Below are 12,075 nucleotides of genomic sequence, written 5' to 3'. Positions count from 1 at the left end.
AGTTTAACTTTAATTATAATCACCCCGTATATCAAAGTATGTCGCAGCAGCAGCAGCACGACTCACACAGATGCCCAGAGGTGCCTCACATAGAGAGCATCCCAGGGTGCCCCTGAGAGCTACAACACCAAGAAGAATCGCTTCTCGGCTTTTGGCAAGATCAATGTGTAGACTGTTTTGTTTTTAAAAGAAAAAGGATCTACAGGAATAACGAAAGGGTAGCTAGTTTATTTCAGTTTCTATAATAATATGTCACAGCACCAATAACTTTAATCTTGCTACAATTAAGAGCTCCTGTAAGCCATATGGAGTCTGACTCATTTATTTTATGACGATTCCTCATCCTGAGAACCAATGGCATTGTATGCATATAACAAGATGTACCTCTAACTCTGTCATGGACTTCACATATCTGAAATGTCCATAAGCAATAATTTCTCATCAGTTAAGTCTCCAGCCCTGCTACAGTGTCTTCTTTTGGACAATGTACTACAGCCATAGTAACCCAACCATTACCATGTCCATTAGTGTCTGCGTTCATAAGTGTGAAATTCAATACGTATCCGCAAAAGACTGAAGGGCCGTGCAAAATCACTTGGGCACCTACTCCATTCTTTGCACTAATTGCAATATTATCAATAGCTGTATATACTGTAAAGTGGGAATGCTTTCTCCTCCTATAATTACACAACATCACTAGTCTGTGTCAATGCTGCTGCAAGTGCGACTGCTCGACGGCTGACGCCGTCTTAAGAAAACTGCTGCATTATTATAGGAGGAGAAGACTTCGCGCCTTACAGTATATAAAGCTACTGATAATATTGCTATTAGTATGAAGAATGGAGTAGGTGCCCAAGTGATTTTGCATGGCCCTAGGCAGTATTGTGCCATTGTTTCAAACATGTCTCATGAATAAAAAATAGAATTTATACAGTATCAATTTAAGTTAAGGTCAAAGGGTGTGTTGCTTGTTCTCACAATTATCTCTGCTTCACTAACCTGCAACTGCTCACAAAATTATGTCACAAGCCACATCCTGAACCATCAACAAATCATGAATCTGATAACGAAGGGAAGAATGGGAGATAAAAATTGTAGAAGGATACTGATACAGTAAGCAGCTCCACGTGGATGTAGGTTGCAGTAGTTATTCAGAAAGTAAGAGACTTGGTAGATTAATGTGGAGAACTGCATCAAATGAATCTCTTGATTGAAGACCACAATGAGAAGAAGTAGAAGAAGAAGATATACAAATTTTTCATGTGAATATTAATTTGTTTTCAGCTGAATTCACATGAGAATATATAACAGTAAAAAAATAGTCAAATAAAAAGTAATTATTTTTCAAAATATTACATTAAAGCAAGTGTCTTAATCATGATGAATTGCACAAAATGGTCCATGAGAGGGGTTCACTAACTTAGCATATTTATTTGAAAATAAAGAATAATACAGCATGTAATTTTAAAGGAAAAAAAAAAAAAACCACTCAGTCATTGTGTTCTGCAGATCCCGTCAAGAAGCAGAGCCTTCAAGGATGTGGCGAGTCAAGTTATACATTAACAAAAGATGAGGAGATCATAAAAACATAATCTGTGTGTATATTAACAGCAAACTATCACTATACTCATTAATGCTATACATGCTTATGACAGCTAATTCAATTGAGTATATTAGACAGAAAGTTTTCAGTATAAAAAAAGCTGTTCCCTCCTTAGTTATACTATATAGCTACTATTTACCTGAATTTAGTAGCTTAATTTTTTTTTTAAGGAACATGAGTCATATCTACAGCACGTTACTACAGCATGTAATGCAGTCATATCTACAGCACGTTACTACAGCATGTAATGCAGCTTTACAATGGGCAATACAATTTCCCATGTAGCTCAAGAACTTTACAATTTCTGAATCTAGATATTCAGATGAACTGAAGAAGAAGGAGTGGCTAATGAGACGTGTCTCTCTTCCTTTTTATCTTTTAAATTGGTAGGATATCCCAATATCTTGCTTTATGTTAGATAAGAGCTTGTTGAATGTTTTACAATCCAAGCATGAATACCATCCTGAACTCTAGACAATGGTGCAAAGTCTACATGAAAATTATTTTTGTGTCTTGTTTGTTGGCTGTGTGAATCAAAATTTAGCTAAAACTGATCTTTCTCGTCAGCTGTGAAAATTATTAAGGGGTTAATGTATTGGGAAGTGAGTGTAAGAATTCCAAGATACTTAAAAAGGCAAAATGGTGGTTATCTACTTTATACAATATTCTTACAGCTCACTTCTGCTGAATAACCACTTTATTGTGAATTGTGTTTTATTCATCTCATGACATATATTTGCAATCCATTTAGTTTACGTACAGGAGACATGTCAAAAATTTATAATACAGTTACAATGATCTGCACATTAATAAATAATAGCACTACAGTAAATGGTAACACTATAAGGAAATGTCTTGGAATATGTAACACATTGCATCCAGCTCAAATTTCCAGTTTGTCCTGCATGAATTCATCCACTGAGTAATAACACTTCAGTGTCAGTGCCTCATATAGCTTTCTTTTAAGTGAACCTAAATTCATCCGCGTCAACTTTTTCCCTTTTAATTTATCACAAATTTTCACTCCCATGTATTGAGGTCCCTGGGCATACAATCTGAGGTGGTGGCTGGGAAGCATAAAATTTTCTCTGTTTCTAGTATTGTGTGAATGGACAAAATGGTTTCCCTCAAATAATTCATGTCTGGTGTACAAAAATATAATAATCTCATATACGTATAAGAATGCAGAGTTAATATTTTAAGTTTTCTGAATAATGGTCAACATGATTCTTTGTGATTTGCACTGCACATATTTCGAATGATTTTTTGGTGTATTTTTGATATGTAGAGTAGCAGATAGGCACAACAAAAAGGGTGTCATGCAAGTTAGCTCTTGGCCAAAAAGGCCCTTTCCGACTTAGACAAAACACACACACACACACACACACACACACACACACACACACACACACACACATACATACAGGCAAACACAACTCTCATGCAAATGACCACTGTTTCCGGATGTCAAGGCCAGACCAGGTCTTGCATTTGTGTGTGTGTGTGTGTGTGTGTGTGTGTGTGTGTGTGTGTGTGTGTGTGTGTGTCTGTGTGTGTGTGAGCGCGCCCATGAGCACGCGCGCGCGTGTGTGTGTGCGTGCTTTCTCTAATTCAGAAGAAGGCCTTTTTGGCTGAAAGCTGGCTTGTTTGACAACCTTCTTGTTGTGCCTATCTTTAGATGTGTTGCCCAAGAATGGAATTCCACAGGACAATAGGGACTGAAAATATGAAAAATAAGGCAGTACTGTTGTCTTTGGGCCAATACAATGATAGATATCTTTCTCTCGATAGATCATCCACATTTGTTATGAACATTATTCATGATTGATAACATCTGCTACAGTTGTAAAGACAATTATTTTCCAAAAAAAGGTGCTTTCCTTTTATTGGAAAATAGTTTCTTTTGCAACTCTAGCAAATGTTATCAATCATGAAGAGTGAGATATATGTCTAAGGGGATAATATGCTGAACAGAGCTTCTGATTAGCTCATTTAAGTGTTGACTCCAGACTCCATTTTGGCTTGGAGTTCCTCTGTGTGTGTGTGTGTGTGTGTGTGTGTGTGTGTGTCTGAGAGAGAGAGAGGATATTGCAGTCTGTAGCTGTGTCAAACTAGTTTTGTATGTATGTGAACCACATATGTAATTACTGTAACAAATTTACTGTACGTAGCTTATGTAAACTGTGTTATCTTTGCAATTTGCAAGTTTTCATTACATAGCATCATGTCATCAAATACAGAGTGTTTCAAAATGAATATACAGGGCTTGAAGGCTTTGTAGCACATATCACATTCTCCTTGCAATTATAAATAATAAACCAAATGAAAGAGAAACAAACAGTTTTTCTTACACTTATTCAGTGTGAACACTGATCACACATAGAGTTGATCAGTGTGTCAGGAGTAACTGTTGCAATAACACTGTTTCTAAGGCCAGATAGATCAGCTGGTATCAGAGGCACATACACATGATCGCGTCAGATCATGTGTGAACGTGGAGATCATGCATAAATTGCTGTGTCAACCAGTCCCTTGCGCCAAATCCACTAGTCGGATACAATGTTGTTTAACCAGTCGTGTACTAAGTTACGACAGTGAGGCAGTGCACCATCTTGCTCCCAAATAAAGATGTGTTGTTCAGCTTCTTCCCATTGAGGAATGGGCCATAGCTGTCGCACATCAAGATAATAAACATCATTTACAGTTGATTCACCATATAAGAAAGTTCAATAAACTTTCCACAGGGATATTTCTTGGGGCTAAACGTGAAAGACCCGCACTCGTTCAGCACATTTTTCAGTCACTCTTTGTCATTCCATGCTCTTCCCATTGTGCACAGCTATACAAACAAAACTGTTTGAGTTGTTCTTTCATTTGGTGTATTATTTATAATTGTAAGGTGAATGTAATATGTGCTACAAAGCCTTAAAAACCGTATATTCATTTTGAAACACTCTGTATTTGATGACATGGTGCTATGTAATGAATGTAATAAATTCTACAATGCCTTAAAACCTGTGTGTTCATTTTGAAACACTCTGTATAACATCATACTTGTTCAGTATCATAAAGCATTTTTGTACATCACCATGTGCACACGTTGTGCAAAAAATTATTCAGAGGACCAGTAAATAGATGAAAGAAAGCTATAATTTTGCCAAGCACATACTGGAACATAGGTTGCAGCAGAAAGTATGCAGGGTGTCCCAGGAGGAGTGAACAATATTCAGGGATACAACAGGAAATATCATTCGAAGCAAAGAAGTCCAGTAAACACGTGCTCTTAAATGCATACCTTAAGAGCACTTCTTCATCTTTGGTACTGTGAAACATGTCTCTTCTACTAAATTAGTGCTCATAACTTTTAAGGTATACATTTCAGAGCTCATGTTTATTAGAGTTTTTTGCTTTGAATGATTGTTTCGTCATATCTGTGAATATTGACCATTCCTCCCGGGACACCCTGTGTTATGAAAATATGAACAGTAAGGAAAGTTCTGGCAAAATCCTGGTCCATTATTATGTGAACATACACTCCTGGAAATGGAAAAAAGAACACATTGACACCGGTGTGTCAGACCCACCATACTTGCTCCGGACACTGCGAGAGGGCTGTACAAACAATGATCACACGCACGGCACAGCGGACACACCAGGAACCGCGGTGTTGGCCGTCGAATGGCGCTAGCTGCGCAGCATTTGTGCACCGCCGCCGTCAGTGTCAGCCAGTTTGCTGTGGCATACGGAGCTCCATCGCAGTCTTTAACACTGGTAGCATGCCGCGACAGCGTGGACGTGAACCGTATGTGCAGTTGACGGACTTTGAGCGAGGGCGTATAGTGGGCATGCGGGAGGCTGGGTGGACGTACCGCCGAATTGCTCAACACGTGGGGCGTGAGGTCTCCACAGTACATCGATGTTGTCGCCAGTGGTCGGCGGAAGGTGCACGTGCCCGTCGACCTGGGACCGGACCGCAGCGACGCACGGATGCACGCCAAGACCGTAGGATCCTACGCAGTGCCGTAGGGGACCGCACCGCCACTTCCCAGCAAATTAGGGACACTGTTGCTCCTGGGGTATCGGCGAGGACCATTCGCAACCGTCTCCATGAAGCTGGGCTACGGTCCCGCACACCGTTAGGCCGTCTTCCGCTCACGCCCCAACATCGTGCAGCCCGCCTCCAGTGGTGTCGCGACAGGCGTGAATGGAGGGACGAATGGAGACGTGTCATCTTCAGCGATGAGAGTCGCTTCTGCCTTGGTGCCAATGATGGTCGTATGCGTGTTTGGCACCGTGCAGGTGAGCACCACAATCAGGACTGCATACGACCGAGGCACACAGGGCCAACACCCGGCATCATGGTGTGGGGAGCGATCTCCTACACTGGACGTACACCACTGGTGATCGTCGAGGGGACACTGAATAGTGCACGGTACATCCAAACCGTCATCGAACCCATCGTTCTACCATTCCTAGACCGGCAAGGGAACTTGCTGTTCCAACAGGACAATGCACGTCCGCATGTATCCCGTGCCACCCAACGTGCTCTAGAAGGTGTAAGTCAACTACCCTGGCCAGCAAGATCTCCGGATCTGTCCCCCATTGAGCATGTTTGGGACTGGATGAAGCGTCGTCTCACGCGGTCTGCACGTCCAGCACGAACGCTGGTCCAACTGAGGCGCCAGGTGGAAATGGCATGGCAAGCCGTTCCACAGGACTACATCCAGCATCTCTACGATCGTCTCCATGGGAGAATAGCAGCCTGCATTGCTGCGAAAGGTGGATATACACTGTACTAGTGCCGACATTGTGCATGCTCTGTTGCCTGTGTCTATGTGCCTGTGGTTCTGTCAGTGTGATCATGTGATGTATCTGACCCCAGGAATGTGTCAATAAAGTTTCCCCTTCCTGGGACAATGAATTCACGGTGTTCTTATTTCAATTTCCAGGAGTGTAGTTCACAATCAAAGTTCTCTATAACCACAGCCTTTGCCCATGTTTCTTCATTGTTGCCAATTTACTTTTGGAACACATTAAAAAAATACAGATGTTGTTGGTTTCATCAGCCTACCTCAGCACCAACTCTCACTGAACTGATCCTCTGGCACCTCTCAAAAATCAGTATACAAGGTGATCTGACAAATTGCAGGGACAGATCCCTGACTGGAAATGAAGGAAAAAAGGTCCTATGAATGCATCATTGGCATGGTAGACGGCACTGATAAATGACAGTTCCTCTGACCACATACCATGTGTTCCTTGTCTCTCACAGACTGTGTAACTGATGCTGCGTTCTGTAAGCAGTCAAAGGGTCCAATATTCATTTTGGAAGAAAACTGAGAGGATGTTTGTGTGCATGTCCAAGCAGACGGAAATGGTCAAGAGGCATAATGGCTGTATGAAAACAAGTACTCTCACAGACTTCAACCACATCACACAATATTTCAAGCCCTTTCTGGGTGTTTGTGTGATCATATATCCTTTCAGACAAATGTGCAGGGAAGCGGCAGACTGTGCATACTCCAGATTTGAAGGACCAGGTTTTACAGCATACTGAGACAAAGCCTGGTACAAGCTCCAGCCAAGTGGCCCACCAATATGGTGTAAGCCAAAGTATGATTATGTGTATTCTGCATGACAACTGCTACTATCCCTATCATGTGCAAGGAGTGCAAGGATTATCAGCAGTGAATTTCCCTATACGGGAAGGATTTTGTTGCTGGTTTTTTCAACTGACCATAACAATTATTGGATTTCTGTCATCAGTCCTCTTTATTGATAAACCAACTGTTACCAGAACTGGTATCATCAATTTGCATAATCATCACCTGTGGGCTACAGACAATCCTTGGGGAATTGTTCAGGTGTCTCATCAGCATCAGTTCAGCATCAATGTGTGGGCAGGGATCCTTGGCAACCACATACTTGAGGACCAGTTATTATTCCACAATGCCTCGACAGAGAAACATTCCTCGACTTCCTGTGGAATACTCTGCCTGGGCTGCTTGAGGATGTGCCTTTGATAATATGATGGGTTATGTGTTTTCTGCATGAGGGAGCACTACCCCACTTGTGCATCACAGATCGTCGGCACCTCAACATTTTCCCTGGATGTTGGATAGGATGTGCAAACACATTGTCCCATGGATCAGATCACTATGAAAGAATCAGGTGCAAGACATTCATCTACCCAGCACATCCTGCTATTGTCTTTGACACAGACTTATGCTATCCGATCAGAGCAGGGCCACCTGTGAAAACTGCCATGTCATATTCCAGCTTTGCTGCAATTTCTGCACAGCATGTTATATACGTTTGATCACCAACAAGCTGCCCACCAGAATCAGTGGCAAACATCAATGTGTGATCAAGAACAGTATTGACCATCCAGTGGCACACTACTGAGAACAAGCTCAATTTCTGTGGCTGCTTTACAACTTGTACCATCTGGATCCTTCTTTCCAGCACCAGCTTTTCTGAACCACACACATAATCCTCCTGCCCTCAATCTCTGCTAGCCCACTGCCGCCACACTCTTTACCCAACAGTTTCCCTTCCTTTGTTTTTTCATCCCCTCCCAGTCCACGACTCCATGTCATCTTAATCATGCGTCATATGAAATTACAGGTTCCAGTGCCCACATTTTGCACACATAAACTATGCTCCTGCTTCGTCTTACTCTTGCATTCCTATCCTGATTACCTCTGCCTTCCTCTGAGCTGCTAGCCAATAGGCCACTCCTCCTGCTACCTGCCTTGTTCTCCCTCTATTCACCCCATCCAACATGACCCCAGCCTAGTCCACCTGTCAGTTTGAAATCTCAATGTTGTGAATATCCATTCATTGCACTGTAGAGCGTGTGTGTGTGTGTGTGTGTGTGTGTGTGTGTGTGTGTGTGTGTGTGTGATCAATAACCGAATGCTTCTGCTATTTGGTGAGTGGTCTCCATTACTCAAAATTATTCACAAAATGTGAGCAATGAAGCAAATGCATCACAGCAGAAACACTTCAATGCTTATGTTATGGTTCCAGAAGAATTTAATTTGAGGAGGCCTATATTAACTAATGTAATCTGAAATTACTGAAGCTGTGGGAAGTGATCAGAAATATGAGACTCTGCTTATATTTGCCATTATGTAGTTTGTGTTTGACAGACATAGAAAATACATTTATCACAAAACAGGAAAATTCTAAGACATACTTGTTAAAATATGTTTGTTACTTTATGTAGCTCCTTAGGCAAACAATAATGTTCACAGTGGTGACCTTGATGCCATGGAGAGAATTGCATATGAATTCTGTGAAGATGAAGCCAAAAATGGAGTAACTTATGTTGAAGCACGATACTGTCCACACTTTTGGATGGGCACAGAGGACTACCATGGGAAACTGAAAGGTAATTGTTGGAACTATTGACAAAGAAATCTGTGTTAATATTTAGATACAAAATTATCTTAATAGGTATATGCTTTATTACAAGTGTTTTGATACAGGCTACTAGAAGATAGTTTTAGAACCATGGTGAAGATTTCTTTCTTTGTATTTCCTTTTTCTTATAGCATTTTGTCAGATAGCTCATTTCTTAATTGTTCAAAAGTATTCACAGATATAACTTCATCTGGGAGTGTAGTATGTCTTTACTGTTGAAAATGTAACATCTCAAGGAAAATTACTTTTGTGCTATTGGTTTAATTCCTTGGTGAACTTTTCCAGGTGCATAGATTTAAATAGGTTTACTTCTTATATTTAGTATTTTCTTACATCATACTTATCATTAATTTCCAATACAGGACAAGTCCCACTTGTGTGTATGTAGTTGAAAGAGATAGACATCAGCAGTCACTATAAAGATGAGTTTCAAATGGTGAGAGGAAGTTTCTGAACTGAATAAAACACTATCCAGGTTCTGAACTAACTAATTCACTTCTAAAAGGAACAAAATTATCTTACGAAAATTGTGCAACAAAACAAGCATGCCAAATCTAAAAATGTATGCAGAACCACCAAGATCAGCAAAGTTTTACAAAAGATCAAACTTTAACATGACCTTCAATGTGAGATGCTTTTAATAGTTTCTATGATGAAAACTTGTCTCGAAATCTGGCAAAAAAATAAAAATAAATAAATCAATCAAGTACACTAGCAGTAAGAGGCAACCATTACCTTTATTGCGTGATAACAATGTTGATGTTACTGATGACAATGCCACTAGACTAGAGTTACTAAATACAACCTTCCAAAATTCCTTCACCATAGGAGGTGAAGTAAATATTCCAAAATTCAAATGAGGAACAACTCCCAACATGAGTAACTTAAGAGTAGATATCCTCAGCATAGTGAAGCAGCTTAAATCATTTAATAAAGGCAAGGCCTCCATTCAAGATATCCATTCACTCACCATAAGATCTGTACCTAAAGACTGGAAAATTGCACAAGTCTCACCAGTATCCAAGAAAGGAAATAGGGGGAACTTTCTTTGATTTACAGACCCATATCACTAACACTGATTTACAGTAGGATTTTGGCACATGTACTGTGCTTGAACATTATGAATACATTGAAGTAAATGATTTATTGCCAACAACCAACACGATTTCAAAAAATATCATTCCTGTGAAACACAGCTAGCTCTTTAGTCATTACAAACTAATAAGTGCTATCAACAGGAGATGCCAAATTGATTCTATATTTTTAGATTTCCAGAAGTCTTTTGACACCATTGCTCACAAGTGACTTCTAATCAAATTATGTGCATGTGAAGTATCATTTCAGATATGCAACTGGATTCATGATTATCTGTCAGCAAGTCATTGAGTAAAACAGAAGTAATATCTGGCATTCCCCAAGGAAGTGTTATAGGACCTCTGCTCTTCCTGATCTATGTAAATGATTTTGGAGACAATCTGAGCAGTCCTCTTAGATTGTTTGCAGATGATGCTGTCATTTACCATCTTGTAAAATTATCAGGTGGTCAAAACGAATTGTAAAATGATTTAGACATGATATCTGTGTGATGTAAAAAGCGGCAATTGATTCTAATTCATGAAAAATGTGAAATCATTCACATGAGTACTAAAAGGAATCCACTAAATTTTGATAACATGATACATCACACAAACCTAAAGGCTGTAAATTCAAGTGAATACTGAGGGTTTACAATTACAAATAACTTAAACTGGAACAATGGCTTATATAAAGTTGTGGGGAAAGCAAACCAAAGACTGCAGTTTATTAACGGAGCACTTAGAAAATGCAACAGGTCTACTAAGAAGACTGCTTACACTACGCTTGTGCACCCTTTTCCGGAGCACTGCTGTGAGGTGTGTAATCCACATCAGATAGGGTTGACAAGAGAACACCAAAAAAGTTCAAAGAAGGGTAACTCATTTTGTATTATCATGAAATGGGGGAGAGAGTGCCATATATATGACAAACGAATTGGGGTAGCGGTCATTAAAACAAAGACTTTTGTTGCAGTAGATTCTCATGAAATTTCAATCACTAACTTTCTCCTCAAGAGTGCGAAAATAGGATAAAATAAGAGAAACAACATAATAAAATAAGAGAAATCAGAGCTTGCATGGAAAGATTGAAGTGTTCATTTTTCCCATGTGCTCTTCATGAGTGGAATGGTAGAGAAATAGCTTGAAGGTGGTTTGATGAACCCTCTGCCAGGTACTGAATTGTGAATTGCAGAGTGATAATGCAGATGTAATTTGTTCACATATTCTCCTGCACATTATTAGTGAGAAAGAAGAAACTAACGTGGATGATATAATTTAGATCTGCCCAGTCTGTTCGTGCATATAATGTTGTAAGTTGCATTCTACATTTTCCAGTTTGATAGTTCACATTTACTTTTGCACGTTGCTTCAGATCTAACTCTAATTATTGCTTTCTGTTGGCCTATTCCTTATCTATTGCCTATGAAAATTCCCTTTCAGTTTCATTTTTTATTACGTAAGGACAGATTGCTACTCACCATATAGAGGAGATATTGAATCGCATATGCTTTCTGCCAAAAGTCCATGTTTTTTTCATCATCTTTGTATTTACCTATATTTTGTTTCCATTTACAGTTTTGATGGCACTTTTTTACAAGTTCAAATCTCATTTCAAACTTAATATCCACAGGCAGCTTATTTTTCACAGTATCTGGAAATTGCTCCTTGGCTGTTAAGTCTTAATTTACTTCCCACTCATTTTTCTGTGCCCTTTTTTCAGATTTCTTTTTTAATTGTTTGTTACCAATCAATAGTCAGAGGGAATAACTTTAGGAGTTTGTAAAAACCAGATATTCAGCTGTATGCTAGTTGGATACTTCTCTTTTACTGTCAATTCTCTGTGTATTTTTAATCTCTGTTCTAAAATTTTCTGTTGTGAATTTGCAGTGTGAAATTATGTAGAAAGTATATTTTGAGGTATGCACCAAATTAACTTTCTGCTCATTTTTGTTAATCTGTTTGTGGTTT

At 39.6% G+C, this 12,075-nt stretch overlaps 1 protein-coding gene across 1 annotated transcript in view; it reads left to right on the top strand.

Annotated features, from left to right (window-relative positions):
- The window catches only part of LOC126236423 (adenosine deaminase-like), a 181,728-nt gene that overhangs the window by 138,215 nt on the left and 31,438 nt on the right, over positions 1 to 12,075 (top strand). The window contains exon 4 of the mRNA XM_049945726.1: positions 8,863 to 8,999. Coding sequence (XP_049801683.1) covers positions 8,863 to 8,999 — 137 coding nt within the window. The remainder of the gene's footprint in view (positions 1 to 8,862; positions 9,000 to 12,075) is intronic.

This window comes from Schistocerca nitens, chromosome 2 (genome assembly GCF_023898315.1).
Source record: "Schistocerca nitens isolate TAMUIC-IGC-003100 chromosome 2, iqSchNite1.1, whole genome shotgun sequence".
NCBI classification, from domain to species: domain Eukaryota; kingdom Metazoa; phylum Arthropoda; class Insecta; order Orthoptera; family Acrididae; genus Schistocerca; species Schistocerca nitens.
This window is presented reverse-complemented; position numbering and strand designations above follow the sequence as displayed.